Below are 21305 nucleotides of genomic sequence, written 5' to 3'. Positions count from 1 at the left end.
TCAGCAACCCTAGCAGTAAGTTGGAGCTCATTTATTCAGAAAATTTCAAATTGGAAGCATCCTCTTTTGGTTTATACGAATATGATTCATTTACTTCAGTTGATCGAAAGCATGAACTCCCCAGTACAGTGTGCGTGCAATCCGGTCGAAGCAGCACACCAATTCAATTCGGTTGGCCATATGCAGTTTGGAGATTTTGTAACCGAACCGAAAATTGTCACCGGAGCTGCGGAAAAACCATGCCCCTGCTGCACGATGGCGGAAAGTTCTGTGAGAAATTTACGAAATGTGTTTCAGCCAAAATCAGCAGCGGAAGGACAAGCGACGAACATGTCCAAGACGGCCCCGGTATCGAGACGAGATGTTCCGCCAGCCATCAGAAGTAAAGAACACCTTGAAGGGTAAGTTTGTTCCCGTGAGGGCAACTATGATCTCCTATTTGATTGCTTAAACGGTCGCTAACTAGCAGGTTGCCGGAAGTGGAGACAGAAGGATCAAAATCCGTGCAAGAGCTTCGGCAACTATACGAGGCGAAGATGAAAACGATGGCTGCTTGCTCCGGCAAAGATGGCGCTCCGGACTACACAGCAACGTGTACTTGCTCCAGGCCAACATCTGCCGGAACCGAAGTGCGACAGGACGCCAGGTAAGTACCACGCACACACATACATGCGATACTTGAAGAAAACTTCTAATGAATACCCTTCCTTTCTTCGTACATAGTTCGATGGAAACACCGCATCCAGACGGCAAGTACTTGAGTATGGAAGAGCCGAATGCCTGTAAGCCAACACCATCATGGTATGTGGCTAGCATGAACATCGAGAATATCCAGAATGGACTACAATTAAAATTGATTTTGAAGAACGATCATCTCCGTTGATGACAACAGGAAAAACACAAATGAATTCAAATTGTTTGTAAAAAACTTTTTTGTAATTGTTTAGTTTTGCTATGTTCATTTTTAAAGGAAAAAATGCTAAAAACTAAGTTGCACAAAACTTTTATTTAAGAAGTCTTCAGATCAGTTTACAAAAGGCGTCCAAAAAAGAGGTGAGTAAATTAAAAACGAAAGAGCGTTATCGAACGGAAAGAGTTCCCAACACCGGATTACTTGATCGCAGTATGAAGAACGCGGTGGTTTTATCCGAAAGCTCCGAAAGCTTTACTTGTACTCAACTTGCGCACAAGATCGTCGAAGCCGTTTTATAGGATGTTTTTACAAAATTTTGATTTTCTTAATAATAAAGCAAAAATCTGGAAAATTCATTTCTCTTCGAACTGTTTTGTATAAAGATTTTCACTAATGTTATTGCTTTGCTGATTTAAACTCAAAAATCATATTAAATTTTATCAACTTCAAAAATATCCATATAACTGCAATTTCTGCCCTGTTTAGAAAACTGTGCCTTATGCTTCAAAAGTATAATAAGATTTCTCTTGTTCAATATTTATTTTACATTATTATTTCTGTTTTTACAAAAAATGAAAATTTTCTCAAATATGGCATATCCCTGCATAATAGCATCTTGTCGGTTCAAAATTGTTAGCTTTTGAAGCACTAAAGGTACAGTTCTGAATTATTTTCTTTCGCAACAAATACACAGATCCAGCGTTGGGTTTAATTCTATAGTATCTATTTTTATTAAAAATAAATAATTTATATACACTATCAGCTACGCTCTCTACACGGTACGACTTCCTAGAGTAACAGTACGCCTTCCAATGCCCACTTCAAGCGGACGATTGCTGGAACACAAACATAAACACTAATCCCTTCCTCTGACACGGCACGCTAACTGCTACTCCTTGTCTAAGTGGTATTTTTGGGAGCGTGGGAACATTTCACTATGGCGGCCGCCGGGCCCCTGGCGTTCAGAAGTTCGGATCGTAGTCCCGGTAGTATCGCCGCGAACTGTTGCTAAAGTGGTGACTGTTTGGCGGGGCGGGAGCGTGATGGTACGGCGGGTACATGGCCATCACCGGCGGTGGCGGCGGTTCGTGCATCATGAACGCCGGATCGTGTAACCGGTGGTGTCCGCTCGGCGGATAGTGCGATCCCTTCAGACCGTACTCGTCGTAGAAGTAGTTCTCCGGATGGCGCTGCGATCGCCAGCTGTCGTAGATGTTCGAGGCGCTGCTACCGTGCATCGAGTTTGAGAATCGCTGCAAGGAAATTGGGGAAAAAACAAAACGGTAAGTTTTCGACATTCAGCGATTTTAACCTCCCAGCTCCCTAGCACGCTTTGGTACCTTTGGCTTGACGTCGTGCATACGATCGTCCCAGGCGTCGTCCATGTTGTACAGCTCCTCGGAGCCGAAGTTCTCGATACCGCCCATGTGGTTTTTGTTCAGTTCGTTCAACATGTCGGCCGTAAGAGGCGTGGGAGCCTTCTTCTTGGCTGCCTTTTGGCGGTTGATAAGCTGAGGATAAAAGGAAAGATAAATCACGTTATCGGAGTTGTTAAAAGAAGATCATAACGAACAGCGCATCCCAAAACTTACCACAGTGACGCCGAAGAGAATAACGAATAGAAGTGACGCCAAACCGATCACGATTCCTGCGATCGCCCATTGGGGCAAGAACAAATCATCCTCCATTCCCGGACCGGTAACGATGATTGGTTTCGGGATCACTGCAAGGAAAGCATGGAAATGGAAGAAACATTAGAAACTCGCATACGGAACTCAAAAAATAATCTGTTACCTGAAAAATCAGTGTAGACTGGATCCACCTTGAACTTGCCCAGCTGGAACACTTCCTTCACACGCGGAACCGGTGCCTGCAGGTTTTCGCGCTGCACCTTCTCCCGCGCCGCAGCTCCCTCACCATCGTCACCATCGTAATCGTCCACACTGGCGTCGGTCGTCGTCGTCGTCGTGGTCGGTTCCGGTACGGGCACGAGTGCCTCATGGAACATCTTCCGTATCTCGAGCGTGTTGACATCGCGCGACAAATCACTCAACTCCACGAAGTAATCGACCAGCACGCTGCCCTTGTTGAAGCTGTCGATGCGCACCTTCTTGTACCATTTGCTCAGGTTCTTTGCCTTGCTGTACACTTCGTTCAGCTCCGTCTCGACGTCACGGGCCAGCTTCTTCCACTCGGCCGTGTTGTGGTCGAGCAGTTCCGGCACCCAGGTCACCCCGTCGACGATACGTATCGTGCCCGCCAGGTCGCACTCCGAATGGCACAGGCCTGGTTCGGTTGGTCTAAAAGAACAAGGAAGGAGGTTATATTTGAGTAAAGAAATCGTAGTTTTCTGCGAGCGAACTGTGGCGAACATGGAATCTGAATGCGTGATGAGATATTTTATTATTGCACCGAAAGTGAGTTGCTTCGAATTATAACTCAATCTAACGCTTCAATTATTAAACACAGTTATGTTCAAGAATGGCCACCTTTAGTTTAAGAAAAAAATATCGAAAAAGTTTCATAATAAACGAGGAAATTGGCCATAGTAGAAATGTATCGATCAGAATAAACAATTAAGAGTGCACAAACGGAAGTCCAAGTGAATCCCCCAAAATTGAGGTCGGAAACCATACTATTAAAATTAAAATTGATAAAAAAAAACAAATTATACCAAAATGACTCCTCCCAAATTCCTGCATCGGAATCGTTGGATTAAACTCAAAACACACTGTCGCAACGGAACAGTAGAACAAACATCCATAAAACTAACCCACCGAAACGAAGCCGTAACGACCTTGCCGGGGCCGCGCCAGCTGCAAAGTGCCAGAAATTGCACTGGTAACGCTCTCATAATCCGAGCGCGCGCATGGCTTGAGCTCAATGACCGGAACGTCATAACCTACCTCGGCGTGGTGGTGGTGGTGGTCGTCGTCGTCGTCGTGCTCGTGGTCGTCGACGTGCTGCTCGATGAAGCGGCGAGCAGCTTCTCCAGCAGTTCCTGCTGCTTTTGCTGCTCCAACAGTTTCTCGATCGAGATGGGCGTCGTCGACGGTGTCGGCCAGCCGGTGAACTCGGTAGTAGCACGCGTCGGTGGACCCTTGCGGATGTGTATCTCGGGCACCTTGGGTCCTTCGGCGGCGTGGGCCGGCTTAGCGGTCGTACTCCGACCGGCGGCACCCGGTGCTGGCGGTTTCTTCACTCCGGGACGGCTGGCAAAGATCACACCACGGTTCGGTGCGGCCGTGCTCGTCGCCGCAACCGGTTCTTCCGCCTTGGACGCGTTGAAACCGGGTGGCAACAACGCCGACACGTCCTTAAACTGAATCTTCTTCAGCAGCTCGCTCGGATCGATCACCTCCGCCACGGGCTTTGCGTCGGGCTTCTCGGCCGGTGGCTTATAACCCGGCGGTAGGAATTTACTCAGGTCGTCGCTGAACACCAACTTCGGCTTTTCCGAGACCGTTTCAGTGTTCTCCTTCGGCAGCTTATAGCCCGGCGGAAGTAGCTTACTAATGTCGTCCTTTATCGTCACCGGGCTCGTGTTCGGTTTCTTCGTCGTCTTGAACGTTTTGTAGCCGGGCGGTAGGAACTTGCTCACGTCATCCTCGATCGACACCGGTGCCCTGCTCGTCGTGCTCGTCGCCTCCGGGGGTTTGTAGCCCGGCGGCAGGAACGCACTGACGTCCACCTTCTGCACCTTCTTGAGCACATCGAGCGTCACGTTCGGTTTGTCCGGCCCCCCGTTCACCTTCACCTTGCTGATCAGCTCCTTCAGGTTGTTGGTGCTCTTGATGTCCTCCTCGGTGCGGTTCAGCTTGTAGTCCTTGGGGAGCAGCGAGCTTAGCTCCTGGATCGGCACGTTGCTCTTGTACGAGCGGCTAATGTTGGCGCTACGGAATCGATTGACCAGCTCCGATCGTGCCGGTTCCTCCGCAGGCGTTTCCCGGGTGGTGGTGGTGGTGGTCGTCGTTGCCGGTTCTACGGTGACGTTGGGTTTCTTCAGCTTGAACCCGGCCTTTGCCTTGTAATCGGGCGGCAGCAGGGCCGATATATCGTCGACCGTTTCAAACTTGATCTTCTTCACCAGACCCTCCGTGGACGTTGTCGGTTTGGCCGTCGTCGTGGTCGTCGTGAGTCCGGGTCGTGGTTTCTTCGTCGTCGTAGCGCGTGCGTTCGGTTGGAACTTCCTGATCACCACCGGGGGCAGGGCGGTCGAACCCGGCACCTTCTGATCTTCCACCACGGTGGGATCCTTCAGGACGGGGAACTTCCCAGCGAACAGTCCACTCGATAGCTCCGACTGGACGCGATCCAGCTTATCGATGATGCTCTCGGTGGACTGTGCGAGTATCGTTTTCTCCGTCGTCACCGAATCGGCCACGTCCTGCGTGACGGCAATGACGGGCTCCTGAGGGGCCACCGTCGTCACTCCCTCCTGCTCGTCGTTTATCATCCCACTGGCCGTGGTAGCTTCCACATCGTCACTCTCATTGCTACCCTTGATCTCAAGGTCGGCCAATGGTTGTTTCTTTTCGTCCTGATTAACCTGCGGGAACGGAAGAAACCGGGCGCCGGAAACGCTACGGCTCGTCTGCACGGAAGCGACCACGACCCAGCTCTCCGTCGTCGCGTTGGTGGCACCGTCGAACTCGCTCGAACTCGCCACCCGTTCCGTGGTCGTGGATGGACTGGCCGACGATTCGGTCGACGATTCCGTGCTCACGCTCGAAGTCGGTGGAGCTGGACTGCCGTCGGCAAGCGTTTCTTTCGTGGCTTCCAGCACCCGCGCTTCCTCGACAACATCCTTGGCGTCCTCGTCGGAAAACTGTAGCATGTCGGCGGAATCGTCCTGCGTAACCGGCGGTGGTACCGGCACCGTCTTCACCGGCGTACGTACCGTCGTCGTCACTCCCGGTTCCTCATCCTCGTACACGTACTCCTCGTCGTAAGCCTTTTCCTGCGGATCGGTCGCACCCAGCTCGGCCGTACTGTTGATTTCCCGTTGCAAACTGGCCGGCTCTTCGCCACCTTCCTCTCCCTCCTCGCCCTCATCCTCGAATGTTTCCTCCGAGCCACCGGCCCCACCGGGGAGGTAGAAGTTGTCCGTCAGAATCACCGTATGGTCCTCCACGCCCACCGAATCGCCCGGTGCCGTGCCGGACTCGCGCACCGTATCGTAGTACTCGTTCTCGCTGATATTGTTCAACCGTCCGTCCGGATCTTCCAGCTCGTTCTGCGTGCCGCCGTTCGTCGCCACAGTGGTACTCGCACCCGGCAGCGTCTTTTGCTCATCCGTCGCATCTCCGCTGCCCAACGCGATCGAGTTGTTCTTGGCCACCGACGTCGGCTGGAAGTCGTTGATTTCCTGCTTCTCCCCGCCGAAGCCGGTCGATTCCTTCGACTCCGACTCGTAGTCTTCGTAGTCGTAGATCACCTCGGCCGATTTGGCGGAGCCGTTGTGCGTGATGTTGATGCTGGGGATGATCGGTTTGGCCGGCTGGTGGATGAACCGGGACAGCACGGGCAGCTTGCCGGTGGTCGTCGTGGTGCTGGTCGTGGTCGTAGGAGTGCTCGTGGTCGTCGTCGCTTTCGCCTTCGGGTTACTGTTGACGAAGGAACCGCGCGGCGCGATGGCGCTGTTTGTGGCCGACACACGCTTCGCTTCGAACGTTTGCCGGAAAGCGTTCGGGGCTGGCGTTCTGGAAGATTAAGAGAAGTTGTTGTAAAAGTTATCCAGTCGAGGGCATTCAAATCTATTTCCCTTCCCCAACAACTACACGATGTTTTACCAAAGCAAACGATCTACCTCTTAAGGCAATTAACCTAACCTCCGGTATATGAAGAATGAAAATGTTTAATGCAATCTCGAAGCGCCGATCGAATGGTCATCCGAATCCAATTTAATTACAACCCCTCCTGGCTAGTCCGGCATCCTTTCCAACCTTCCGAAAGGCAGTAAGAAGGGGGAAAGATTCTACCTAACCGATAGCCCACGTTGGTCGAGGGTGGGCCTTCCACATTACCATATTTCAAACCGCCTAGCTATTTGCAACTATTTTAGCCACCTATCATAGTAGCATTGCATTTAGGAATGCAAAAGTCTTGTAACGATCGCGCTTATCGGGATTGGTGGTGATAAGTCGGTTGTACGGCATGAAGAGCTTCAGGATGCTTGTTTGCATCGTTTCAACGATTGAGGTAAAGTAAGTTCTGGAGCTACAGCGTCCGCTTTGTTCTGGAAGCGCTTTGTTGGCGCCCGTCATCGTTTTAACCCTTACATGACATGCATTAAAAGCAGTACGAACAAAAAGTGTCTATTGTCTGGATAACTATTCTTTGTACCCTGTTTTCTTTAAGTCCTTTTATTGAACTTCCGTTTTCTAAATGAATTCCGTTTTCTAAATAAAAACAAATTATAAATCTTTAATAATCAATATAAAACAGGAGTTTCAAATGAACTGCTTTGCAATGGAGAAAGTTGATTTATTCAAGTCAAATGTCAAGTAAAAATAAAAATATTTTTTTATAAACGTAGATGCAATAAAAAAAAGGAAAATACATTTTTCTTCAACTGAAACAGTTTTGTCCAAATAGACAGGCTAAATTCCTAATTACAGTGCGACCTGAACCTTTGATGGTAATTTAAAAAGTAAAATGTCCAGCAAACAGTTTTTAATTTTTGTAAATGCATCCGAAAATGTGCAAGAAGAGTCAACTATTGAAGCGAACAGTCTCCGAACCAAATATAACTCCGCAGATGAGCATGATAAAATTAAATGACCGAACAATTCTTGCATTCTCTTGATTCGAGCTAGAGAACTTTCGAATGTTTCCTGCACTCAGCTGTTTTGCGATCGTGTGCACTTAAGGGTTCGCAACGTCCGAAGATGATGCGATAGAATATGCCGCTAGCCCTCGGGGCAAGAACACAAGGCGTCGTTAACCTACCTTCCACTGAAGCGATTCCGCACGGCAGCAGTATCGATGGCCGCGGTCGTGCGCTCGGTGGCCGCCTCCGTCGTCGTCGTTGTCGGCGTCGATCGATAACGATTCGGCCTCAGCGTGGTCCTACTGTTGCTGCTGCTACCGCTGCTCCCCTGCGTTCCCGTGCCACCGAGCCGGCTGCCGTTCTGAGCCGTGCCGACGTCCCGGCTCGCCGTCTGCCGCTGTCCCGACAACGTGGCCTGCGTGCTATCGGGCTGGCGCGATCGAGAGCTGGAGTAACTGTTCCGCGTGCCACCGGTCACTACCGCCGTGGCGGCCGGGCTTCGTGGGAGCTGCTGGCGGGCGGTGGCGCGCGTTGGCGTGCCGGACTGTTCGCCCCGGTCTTCGCTGGCGAACGGACGCGCCCGGTTCGAGATGTAGGAAAGCTGACGGTCGCGCACGGACGGTCCGTCGGATGCTGGCGCCGGTGGTGCGGCGGCGGGTGGTGGTGGTCGCTGGTGAAATGGAAAGAATAAAAACCGGACCGGATTAGTGTGCAATCGGTAACTCCGTATCATTCCTTCCGCACGCGGATAACCAAGTGAGATTGTTCTAGGAAGCAACGGAAGAAACGGTTAACGTGAACTATACGTGTCCGTGTCGTGTCGAGGCTTACCGGATTCTTCTCTTGAAGAGAAGCCATTCACACCCCTCTTGTTGCCTCTCCAAGAAAACGGTGCAATCCTTTCGCCCAGTTCGGTGGAAAATCGTGATAATCGCATAACCGTAAAAAGCCCTCATAAAAATTGTCCCATTGTCCCCCGCTGGCTGAGTTTTTGTCCCTCGAACGTCTTTTTCTTTGTGTCCTAAGTGCTTCCATTTGTGTGCCACGGAGTTAAGAAGACAAAGCCACAGATCGGAATGGTCTACATTCTCACGCGAAGCCTCGCGTTCGGAACGGATTCGATACCGTTCCGTTCCATGGCGTGACGTCAGCATTCCAACACCCGTTGGGAGTTCGTTGGGAGTGGATGCGGTTCTGACACTAGAAAATCCCCTCTAATGTTTTTTTTTTCTTACCGGTACACTTTACCCTTGAGCAACCGTAACGGATCAAATGGTGCGAAAGGTTCAAGTCTGCTTGAAAAACTTTGTCCTTCTGGCGAATTATGTTACGCGCTTTGGAAGGTGGGTTGTTTCCTTCTCCTTCTTCGCATTCTTCGCTGCACGCCCAAAATGATCTCGTTTCGCTTTGTCAGTGGTGAACTTCAACCCCCCCAAGCGATAGAGGGTGCAGCTGCCCAACCCAAACCCTGGCCAGGATTGATTTATGTCGTGTGGTCGTACTTGACGAATTTCGGGTACTTGAGCTCGCAACCCACTTGACGTATTCGAAACAGCGGTCAACCGAACGGGCGCGTGTGTGTCTCATTGCCTCGACAGAATTTGGAGGATTTCCACACCCCTTCCTTTTGCCGCTCACCCACAACCAAGCACTCGACACTGTAGCCGGCAGACATTTGGAGCATAAAGCTTTCGCTTTCGTGCGTGCTTTCATCGGTGGCCTTCGGTGGGCCACTTTCATTAATCAGAAATCATAAGCTCCAGTATGAGCGATGGGAGTTGAACGAACAACAACAACAACAGCAACCATTGGACACCGGGACCGAATTCGCCCCCGTTTGGAGAAGGTAGGTCTTGTGGCAAACTGGTGATTGAAGTGGAGTGAAATGCAGTGTAGGAGCTCGCGCACCACCACTTGATACCGAATCGTTAATTTTGTTTTGCTTGCACGCTCCACTTATGCCGCCCTTTCCTGCGGTCCAGGGCTCGCGTTACGTCATGCGTTCCTGCGCCAAAAACCGGAGCCGAGGGTTTCCACCGAACGAGGCGGTCAACGATCGTGATCGAACGATTTGCTCGAGGGGAAGTTTCGTTGTGGGAGTTGGACAAATTGAACGGCGCGACCATTTTCTTTGGCGCTTGTTTGTTTTGCCTCAATAACAACTGCCCCGGCAATTATACATTCTAATTTCCTGCGGCGCATAATCTGTCTCTTTGCTTCACCTTCGGCCGCCACGCAGTGCGAACATTCTAACGGAAACGGTCAAATAAAGGGAAATGAACGGGCCTAAAATTGATTGGCCATAATAATAGATTTATTGGTGGCGCAATAAAGCTAGCCAGACGGGAGACCAGAACGCGATCACCTCCCGCACCTGAGTCCTGAGTTGATTGTCCGGACGGAACTTTTGCTACAACACGCAGCGAAGTATCCACCTCGAGAGGTAGATTGAAAAATCATACTCGATCATTATTATTGTTATTGCTCAAGCAAACTCGGCGGCTTCTTGCGTCGCGACACTTTATGATCCCGCGGACGCTATTTACGGCGCTGAAGCGTGCCACAGTACCACCTCCTATTCCCCACCAGACCCACCGGACGGCAATAAACATACACTTAATGTCACTGGAAGCCACCGTTGCAAACCGAAGCCGTTCGCGATTCAGCTGAGCTGAGTCATACGGCCCCGTGCGCGAGTCACACCCGCTCCGCGAGAGTTTCAGAACTTGGCGAACAAAGTATCCTGCGTCTAAAGGAGGGAGGCGGCGTCGAGTACATTCACTTCGGGAATACTTTTGAGTTTAGCCATCTCCGGAGGGTAAGGTCCAGTTCTACGACGAGCGACACATAAAAGGACAAAGGCAATATAAAACCCGCCGATCCTGCGTCATAAACCGGGGCGGTGTTGACCGGTCTGGTCACTTTATGGCCGTGTTTCGCTCCCACACACACGCCCCGATATTGCGCCTATTACAAAATGCCTCCGCATGTTTGCTTTTCTACAGTTTTGCCAAAATGTCAAAATTATTAACAGCCTACTCTGCAACGCGGCCAGCTTGTGGCGTCCATTCTTCTTTGCATTTGTCTTTACCCTCCTTTGGTCTAGGGCTTCGATCGTACAGTTCCTGAAGTTCCAACCCTCTAGAAGTCCGATGACAGGGAAGTCACAGGCCGCAACGACACGCTTTCGATTCGTGGCGAGTTCCCCGTTCGATCCTACAATTAGACCACGGTACACGCCAACCGCGTTGCCCAACAAGCTTTCGATGTATCGCTCCGAGCCCCATTTGTCGTGGAATAGCCGCTTTTACCTGGACCAACGTCTAGCGGCTAACGTGTAAGCGCACATCTGAGTTTCTGGGCCATTTTAAGGTGGACCATTTCTTCACCTTCGTCATGCCGCCGCCACCGCCTACGTTGATCAGTTTCCTGACGCAATGTTTCGTGCGCGATGATTAAGAGTTTGCTCACGTAATCACGCCAGGAGACAGAGTGTGTGAGCCGCCCGTTGATAGAACGATTAGGAACCACACTCTTCTCTGCTGAAGGCTCTCCATCTCTAATGTCTGGGTTCCGTCGATTCGTCTACGGAAAGGAATCCCACAATTGTGAATTGCACCGTGATTAAATTCGAAACACAAATTCCATCCAAGTTCGAATGCAAAGCAAACAAACCCGCCTACTGATCACTCCCAACTGGATGCCCGCAGTAGTGGAGGACAATGTAGTGGTTCCTGGGGCAATATGCATCCCTTGAAGAAAACTATTGAGTTTAAAATGAATTTTACTAGTGATTATTGATATTATCAATTTATTTGGTTCATTCAGCTTCAAACCTATTAGAGAATTCATTTCTATTTTAGATAGATCTGTATTTGGTTGAGGGAAAATCCACTTGTTTTAAAATGCCCCGTAATAAAGGGACAGCACGTACCAAAAACCAAAAAAAACCAAGATTGAAATTATATCGAACGTGTCCTAACCGATGATGTTGTGTTTCATTTTTATTTCGCATTTCTAGCTTTTTTAGGTCACTCTTGCAGGGTGATTACAAAATGCACAACAAAAAATACGTTCATGACAAATTGAAAAAGATGCGTTTTGTCTCAGGGATGTATATTACCCCAGCCACCCCTACAAGCTCTTCTAACTCACAGCATTTAGCCAGCAGACTAACGAATTGATGGACATTTCGATTTGGAATTCGAGCACATTGCAACGTCTCCGAGACGCAACCCCCTTGTAAACGGAGTAATCGATACATTCTTCCATCGCTCTTGGGTGGGTGGGAGTGTTTCCTATATCTGGCTCCTTTCCTTTCGCTACAGAAAACCAAACCGTCCGTTATGTAACTGACCACCAAAAAACACCGTGCCGGAGGAATCGAGAGCTCGTGGGAACAGTCAAAGTCTGTGAGATGTGAAATAAAGAAAGCCCATCCAAGCAACGGACACTCCCTTTAGATGTTTTTCTTGGGATTGATGGAAAGGAAATTAAAATTCTGAAAGCCAACCGTGTCCTGCAGCACCTTGCCGCAATCCTCGTGAGAGCGATCGTGCAAATTGCTCAAGGTAAACAAGCTTTTGCAAACAATCGCTGCTAACATGGGAAATTGTGTGTGAGAGACGTGAGCATAAAGCACACATGTGCAGGGAATGATAAGTGGCTTGGGTTCGATAACAATGTAAAGTTTATTTGTATTGCAGAAACATGTTTCTTTTCCAATTGATTAAGCACATCAACCAGTGGAACTTTCTTGAAAGGATTTATTCAAACGGCGAAAGCTGCGAGGCTAGACACTAACGTCGGCCTGTACAGTTTCGCAAATCGTAATAACCTTATGGTTATACACGAACGGTTATTCCTCAACGTCCGCTACGCGAAAAAATAAACCGGATCGTTACCCAAAACCATGTTTCCTGCGAGCATCGTAACAGAACCCATGTAAAGCCACAACATATAAATCAATCATCCTTTTTTCGATAGGCCTGGTGGCTCGAGCTTGAGCAGGCAAATTTGGTAACCTAACCAAAACCGGCCACCACAGCCGCAAGGAAGTGGCGAAAATATGGAATGTAAACCAAATCGTACGCTTCAATGAACGGCCGGCCGCAAGCAAGGGCTTAGAGCTGGATTTGCATCTGGCCACCGGTTGGAAAACACGTCGCTTGCCGCAAACTAATGACCGCGAACCTAGACCGCCTCAGTAAGCAGTGCCTTGTAGTCGAAGTCGGTTTGGTTCGTAGGCGGATCCGAAAGCCGGCCGTTTCTTCCTTTTGCCAACCGCAGGTGTGCGGTCTAGATTTTGGGACCGAGCGATTCGTAACCTCGTTTCGCCCAACTAAGCACCCAACAGAACTGCCTCGATCGGCCATCGTGGATTGCGGAGTGTTTGTTTTCCTCCTTCCTTGTAGTATGCACTACCGTTGTCGATGTGGTTATCCTTTTCTCGACCGTGGTAGTTTGCGGCTTTGCTAACCTTCTCAAGGCTGTGGATGGGAAGATTTTCTAAATTTCCATCGCCTTACCCTTCGCGGATGGATGGAGCTCCAATGTACACCGTTACACCGCAGTGCTAACAACTCGTTCTACTGACTATGGACACTATGCACAAGACACCCACCAAAGTCCCAAACACCGTCGTGCCGTGAGCGAAACGTTGTGCCCGAAAGCACCGTTGTTCTTAACGATAGACTAACTATACACACGTATACACACCCTCAACCCCCAACTACCCTCCCACTCGCACTTACCTGCGGGGCTTCGGTGGTGCTGGGGTCTGCCGAGAAGCTGCCGAAGGGACTTTTGCGCTGCGAACCGGCGGGCTGGCGGCCCGTGGCCGGGAAGGTCCGGCTGGGCGTGAGTCCATTAGAGAAGAAGTCGCTTCTCAGTGGACTACGCGAGTACTGGAAGCCGGAGTTCGACGATGGCGTTGCGGAAAAGGGTCGCGGAGATATTTCGAAAATATCCGCACTCCGGGGGGTCTGTACATGAGGGGGAGGAAGAGGAATCGGGTGCGGACGCGATCGGGAGTCATTACGGGTACGGGAAACGGGAAAGGCCAGGAGTTCCACGGGATATTTGGAGCATTGTCGGAGGTTGGGAGTTTTAAAATAAGATAAAAGATAAATATCACACAAAATCAAAACACACACACACAAACACTACAAATAATATAGAATGATCTAATAATACTAACGGGAGGAAACGAAATCAAACTACATAAAAAATTACATATATAAAATCTAAAATGTATGATACATTCAAACAAAAACAAAATTACATCTATTTTATTGTAAATAAATAAATAAATAAAATATAAGTTTACTTTTCTGTACCACAACTACGTTCAAACCATTTCGTTACGACAGACTGAAGTGTATGCATCAAGTATGGTAGCACTTTTATAATAGTGTGTATTGTCACTTAAAAAAAATCAATAAGGAAAATACTTTGAAAGAGATAAAAACTTTGGCGCAAATTTAGTAGTAAGATTAACTTCTAAACATTATTATGAAATACTCACTGAAAAACAATAAGTCCATCTGACAATGGTCACCTTAGAACTCATATTAGACTTAAGAAGAGTTTTGGGAAACGTGAGTGGCGAGAAGAATTCTTTAGTATCTAGTATTGAGGTTTGTAGCATAGAATTCAAAACTAACCGACTGACTTTAGATTTCTAAGCAAGTTCAGACGATGACATAATTTTGACTAGTTTTCTCGCCTACAAGTCCTCCCAAATAAGATAATCTCTCCTTCACCATGTCAATATTTTACTATCAGCATGTGTGGCACCAGGATTTGATCCACGACAGCGAAATCGGACAGCTCGAAATCAAACCCTGGTGACCTAACCTTACCGCAAGCGGAGGAAGGCGAACAGAAACAGGCCACCGCCGGCCACTTATGGTATCGTGGCATAGTTCTTCGGTTAGTAATCGAAGGATGGAATGAGAAAAAAACAAATCAAAACGCACTGGACCTCCTACGTGAGTGGAATATCAATCACCCGCGTTAATACGGTTACTCCAAAAGCTCTAACCGTGGACTTGACTTGACCCACTTTGGCGCTACTTGTGACAACCATCGCTGCAGGGGTGTGTGCGTCTTTTGGGGGCGCCTGTTACTAAGGGTCATACCCGATGATGTCGCTCGAAAGCCGCCATCGACGTTCGGGTGCGTTTAATTACTTTCCTCGTAGCCTTTCCAACTGTACAGACCACAATGCAGACATTCGCTTGCACTAAACGATCGGCTGGTGGTAACCCACCCGAACCTCAAACATACCACCACGTCAACGGGGGGGCGCTTAGGAAAAACACAATGCCCGTCATTATGCTCGGATGGGTGTGAATTGATGGAAATAAAAGGGAGGAAAAACAACAACAACAGCTGATCGCCTACGGGAGATATGATCGGCTGTGTCGTCTCCGCGACCGCAATTAACGCCCAGAACGCCTGCTGTGAGCCGCGAAAATCTTTAGCATCGCTTGCATGCATGCCACGACGCGCCGGGCGCTGGGAAACTGCAGCCATGCGTTGAATGAGGCTCATTTTCCAATGAAGAAGATAATGAAGATGATGAACGTGGCATGGCCGATCGCTATCGATGGATTGTGTTGTGAAACATCGTGTGCTCGCGGGTCGTGCTGGGTGTGCGTTGACTTGAAAACCAAGCGGTCCGTCCCTAAATGGCTACAAATTGGTGAGCTTAGGAAATTCTTTGCAGTTTCTTTTTTCTATACGAGGAGCAAAACAAAAGTGAAGGCCACTCCTCCGCTGGTTGTTGTAACCACGGCATTCCATGAATAACGACGCGGTTTTGTTTAGAACTCCAACATATCCACGAACCTACTGAAGACACAACTTCCTGGAGACTCGCCTGTCGCCTGTCTATGTGACCAAGCAGCTGCCAATTAGGCTCCAAACCGGTTCAAATCGTTTGATTCTAATTGATTAGAACCAAAACATTGCCAATTATCGGTCGCGTAGATCGTAGACAAAACATACCCGTACCCGATTCGCTTGCTTCCTGGTGCGCCAAAAACTCCAACGAACAGAACGTCAACGGGTCGGGTGTCTCAATCTGGCGTCACGCTTAACTCCAAGAACAAATAAGCAAACACACTTAGCGTGGCACAATCCAAATGACTACAATTATCCCCATCGTTTGCGCTGGAATGCGTGTATGCAAAGTAATTGAGGCTTCCAATGCGAGAGCGCCCTAGGCAATATTGCGTCCAGTGGCGTCTCAGTGGTGAAGCCCGGGGGTGCGTACTAATCGCGACAAAGGAGGACTCAACGGTGAGGTCTAAAGAGAACGTCATTGATTTTCCAGCGGCCACGCGAATGGCCATCGGCTAATTGGACCGATTGGTGGGATTGGTTCCGAAAGGGTGGATTAAACGAGTACATCTCCTAACCACAACTAATTTGGATCATCCAGATCTCGGTCGATCGAGCGATCGAGACCATTTGCCCTTGGCAATCGGTGATCGTGGGGGTCGTGTATGTGCTTGGTTGGAGTTGTCAATCCGATGCACCTAGGCCCAAAGGATGCCCAAGCCCAAGAAGCCGACCGACAGTGAAGACGTCCGTCTGAACGATCCTTAAAAACCACACACCAGCCCTCTCTTCTGAGTGCTGCTCCGGTGTTTGCGTGGTCAATTGAGGCAAGATCGATCTTAATTCCGCTCGTTTCGCTCTGCGGTTCCACTTCGCGTCGACCGGATTGGATCGTTCGAGATCGTTCGGCCTTGAAATGGCCATCGGTAAACGTATCGACTGCCGGGGTTAAACTCGGCGCACTCGGGTTTGTCGGTAGTGAATGCCGTTTTACCTTCTCCTCGAGTGCGATTGGAGAATGCGAGTCGGTGAAGTAGTTCGAGGGGCACGTACGGGCGGAGCACCATGAGAGGGTGCGGTGGGCAATGGTACACCCCACCCAAATCGAGGCTTTACCGCAGCAAAGTGTAGAAGACGTGGGACAACAAGTTGTCCGGTAATGCCAACCACACAAAAGACACATCCGCCTCGCGGAGCTGATTTTAATCGATCGCCGCCACCTGGACGGCAAACCAGATCCCCTCCCCCTCACCCACGTTTTGGGTTGAACGACGGAAACAGGGAGCGCTTTCGGGGGCATGAAATATGCTCTTCCAACACCTATGCTGGAGCAGCTGCTGGACTCGATGGTTCCCAAGGACACGCCGCACCACGATTGCAGCTCAATTTGACTCGTTCAACAACCCACAATGACGCGTCCGGTAGCGTGGAGTGGCGTTTCTGTGTGTGAGTGTGTGTTTTTCTTAATGAATTCCCTCCGTTTTATATACCTTCGGTTCCATTTTAACTTTTGTCGCAATCAATCGTAAACCGGCGCATTTTATTATGCTGTGTGATTATTATTTTGCCCCACAAAGGAAAAATGAATGAAGAAAAATCTTATTTCGATTATTTATTTTGCTATCTCAGCTTAACATAGCTGCCTGCGTTGCTGTTTTATTGTTATTGTTCGTTGGCTTTCAAGTCGTCCCATAACTTAAGCGATAAGCCTTTCGGTTATTCATATTGAAACTTTTAACCCTTTTAATCAAAGCGAAAAATCAACGCACTAAACAGTGGAATGCAGTTTTATTATTTCTTCGTGCCGTCTTCCTTCTTCGGAGGACGACGTGGCTTATGATTTCAGGTCAAGAACGCTCGTTCGTTTGCGTGTCACTGAAAAAACACACCGATTGGATACACTCATAACTCTTGTCCGAACTCGTGACCCGATTCGGGGAAGGGAATAATTCTTCCCATATCCTGCTATTGGGTGGAAGCTTTTATTGGGTCACCGGTTAAAGGTAACGGGAAACAAGTGGCTTCTGTACGCGAGCAATTTAAATTAAACTCCTTACCGCAGTTCCGAGGGCCATTTCTTTTTGTTGCTCCGTCGACGGGATGTCTTTATTACTTCCCACAGGGGCAAACGCAACCAACTTGATCTCATGCTGTGTAACATAAATCGTTACATATTGTTTCTTGATTTGCTTTTATATTAATTTTTAATTTTACTGGCAGCAGAAAGTTTGCGGTTGCACAAACGAAGAAAATAAATAACCTACCGAGTTAAGTTGTGGTTCTGCCTCAAAACAATTATCCACAGTTGTCCTTGTTTTCTTTGTTACATTCCTTTTTAAATAGGACATGGAGCGATAAAAATAAGCAAAATGTGTTTTGTTAAATATGACTTGTTAAACATGAGCTTCAAAAGGACATACGCGAAAGTTGTTCCGTTAAACTCGTTTTTAATTTGTTCTTTTCGAACTGTTTGGCGCTTATTCCGGTCTGCGATAACAGGTGCGTCTTGGCCGCAGATTGACGCAAAAAGTCAATTAGACTCCACCGAAACCAAACCGTTTGCGTGTTGTTAAGTGCTCACAGTACCAAATAGCGTTGGTGCCTAGTATTCCGGTCTCGAAGAGTCGCCTTAGAAAAGGCTTCAGCCGAAACAGCTTTGACGCAGGAACATTCCGGCCGAGCCTGTTAGGTTCGGTCCCCACCGGAGCTGGCAGAACTCGCAGCGAAAGATCGGAGCCCCAACACCCGTGGGCATGCCCATACTCGCCTTACTAAGCCGTAGGATCGGTCTCTGTTTCCACTCGAATTTCATAATCTAGATCGCATTCCTGCATCTCGGCTGGCTCGGCCGTCACCGGGTCCGCCGTGGCCAGCACAGAACGCGAAACAAGCTGCCGCTGTGTTAAGTTACCAAGCAAAAAAACATAGCGAACAACGTGAGGTGTACTCAAGAATCTGGTAGTGGGAGCAGCCGCAGCGAGAACCGCATTAACCCGGCGAGCGGCACCCATGACTGTGGGGTTTGTCGCTTGTCGGAAATGGCGCGATCGTGTTTGGTAAGTAATAAATTAATCGAAGGGAGAGTGTTGGCAGTGGTGGTGGTGGGTAAAAACGCACCCAACCCTTCACAGGATTGTTCGCGAGCCGAAGTGGACCGCCGTGGGCTCATGGCGCAAGTTATGCCGCTCGATTTCGTTATCCACAAGCCCGACATTGTGGACGACCGATTAAGAGCCTCAGTTAGAGCCTATTTCTTTTTGTTTTCTTTCCATTTTTCTAGCGCAGTTAATCTTTCACCGATTCGTTCTGGTTTTTATGCAAATCATGTCCGATCGACAAGCGGGCAGGATTGACTCCCTGTAATCGATCCGATGCCGAAGGGGAAACGTTTCAATCACACAGGAAGAATGTTTTTCCCCGCATCAGCATAAGCGTCGAGAATTGCGACGTACATGTTTTCATTTTTTAACGCTAGAGTTGAAGCAGAGGTCACGTTCGAAAGCGTTTACTTTGCTCAATCAATGTCGAAAAAATGAGGGGCAAGGCAAAATTAAAGCATGAATTCCAATCAAGCATATGGATTCATATGATTGATCGGTGGAAAGCGAAGCGATCAAAAAAAGTGAACTAAGGCTAGGTGAACTCTAAAAATCGTGGCGCAGAAAAAAAAAACTATCAAAACGGTTGCCATATTGAAAGTGAAAAAAAAACATTATTTAGCTGTAAAACAAAAAGCAAAAGTATAACTGGTAAATAAATATGTGAGACTATAACAGAAGTTTAATATTGTTGTCTCATGTCGTTGATAAAATAACTTTCGAATAATTGATGCATTTCAACAAAATTTAGCTATGTTCCTAAGGTTAGTATTTTTCTAACAGGAAACCGAAGAGTATAAGATAATTTAACGTTAAATTGATCAAAACTAGCTAAAACTATGATATTAACAATCAAATTTACTAACTTATCATAAATTAAATCAACACGTTTCAATTTATTAATAACTTTTCTCCTGTTAGCAATTCAATGAGAAAAATGACGGACTTCTTATAATGGATGAAAAGGCTTAAATGGACGAACAAATATAGCAAATTCTTTATGCTTATATAGTTTCTTGAGTATTAATTAATCAATAAATTATGAAGCAAGCAAAATAAGTACGAGAAAACAGTTTTAGTCTTACAAACATCGATTTTTTTTGAATCACTTGCCCAAAATAGTACAAATTTCACCGACATATTAACAAAAAACATATCACTTCTAAATAAAATTTGATTAACATATTCACATAGGTTTCCTGCAAGCCTGATACGAAAATATTAGATTTCGTAAAAAATATCACAAATATAATGTTTGAAATGTTAAATTAACGATCATCTTTAGTTCCACACCAAACCATTGCTACACGTTCCAAGACATCAAAAACACCTTAAAAGATAAACAACAAATGTGCGCACATAGCAGCAAAAAGATAGTCATGTGCCATGGTGAATCTCGAGGGAGCGAATCGAGCGGCAACGGGTACAATTTCACCCGCAATCCATATCGTACCGAGCGTAAAAACTGCACTAATTGCCGGTGTCGGAAAAATGGTCCCCTCCCCCCTACGAACCGGTCTCGGATGCTGCGCTCGTTCCGTGCCTCTTCGGAACCGGCCGATAGAGAAGCGAATTGGAAATTGTACACCCTCTCGCTAGGCATCAATCAAGGATCATGGCGTTCGATGTTTCAAACCAGAAAAAAAGCCTCCGGAAAAGACAAGCAAAAGCACCCGGCTGGGAGCAGATCGTCTCCCTCACGCGTTCGGTCCCGGAGCGGGAAAATGATTTGGAGAGTTGGGGAAATTGTTCCACCGAGCAATGCTCCAACACCCGCCGCGATTGGCGTACTGCTTCGATCGGCTGCCGATGGTGAAGGCAAAGAAAGTTCATTGAATCACAGCACGGAACAAAGCGGAATGTTCGTCACACTGCACCGTCCCTCTTCCTCCCCCTCTCCCCTGAGGGTCCAACCGAGTATTAGAAGTGCGACGCCACCCTGCGCCAAGTGAGCGGATATCGCGGAAAAGTTTTCGGCCGATCCGCATAAATTGAGATAATGACACGAGGGCTGGAAAAAAAAGAAGGAGGAGAAGGGGTAAGCATGTTCACGTTGGAAAGGCACACGCTGTTCCTTATCTGGCAGGCGGACGGCGCTCTAGTATCTCTAGCAGATCGACCGGCGAAAGCAAACCGCCTCCGCACGAAGGAAAGAAAGTGAAACAGAAACTCGCCGCTGCGCGGTGCAGGGTGCTGCACCCGAGGAAAAAAGCCAATGGAAAAACAAAGGGAAATAAAAGAAAATGGTCAAACTCTGGTGCGCCTTTCCGCTTTCTGCGCGGATGTTTGCGCAGGCAAATTGGTCAAACGGAGATCCTGGGGCAGCACGAGAAACTGAGGAAATGTGAGGTGTGAATGCGAAAAAAGACCAACATTTTGCAACGAATTTCCATATCGAAAGGCCCATTTTCGTAGGCATATTAATGCCAATAGCACGGAATATACAGTCCATCTTGTTTGTAGGTTACTTTTTTCTGCTAACAATTGTTAGAGATTTATGAAAAAAATCAAAATAAGCGAACATTTTTCAAGAATTGAAGATCACACAAAAAGTTGCTTGAAAAGTAGCTAAAAATGCTAAAAAAGTTGGTAAGAAATTACTCATGAATTCTGAATAATGCATTGCAGAACGATTTTCCTCATTCGATTCCCAAATTCGAAAAGTTTCACCAAC

At 48.0% G+C, this 21305-nt stretch overlaps 1 protein-coding gene across 1 annotated transcript in view; it reads right to left on the bottom strand.

The window, feature by feature from the left end:
- Positions 1 to 1875: 1875 nt before the first annotated feature.
- LOC131284789 (mucin-5AC) overlaps positions 1876 to 21305 on the bottom strand; it is a 49898-nt gene continuing 30468 nt past the window's right edge. The window contains exons 3-9 of the mRNA XM_058313648.1: positions 13439 to 13669; positions 7865 to 8355; positions 3820 to 6615; positions 2708 to 3213; positions 2506 to 2636; positions 2254 to 2424; positions 1876 to 2166 (exon numbers count right to left, since the gene is read on the bottom strand). Coding sequence (XP_058169631.1) covers positions 1876 to 2166; positions 2254 to 2424; positions 2506 to 2636; positions 2708 to 3213; positions 3820 to 6615; positions 7865 to 8355; positions 13439 to 13669 — 4617 coding nt within the window. The remainder of the gene's footprint in view (positions 2167 to 2253; positions 2425 to 2505; positions 2637 to 2707; positions 3214 to 3819; positions 6616 to 7864; positions 8356 to 13438; positions 13670 to 21305) is intronic.

Source organism: Anopheles ziemanni, chromosome 3 (assembly GCF_943734765.1).
Source record: "Anopheles ziemanni chromosome 3, idAnoZiCoDA_A2_x.2, whole genome shotgun sequence".
Taxonomy (NCBI): Eukaryota; Metazoa; Arthropoda; class Insecta; order Diptera; family Culicidae; genus Anopheles; species Anopheles ziemanni.
The sequence above is the reverse complement of the archived record's forward strand: the minus strand, read 5'-3'. Positions and strand labels throughout refer to the sequence as shown.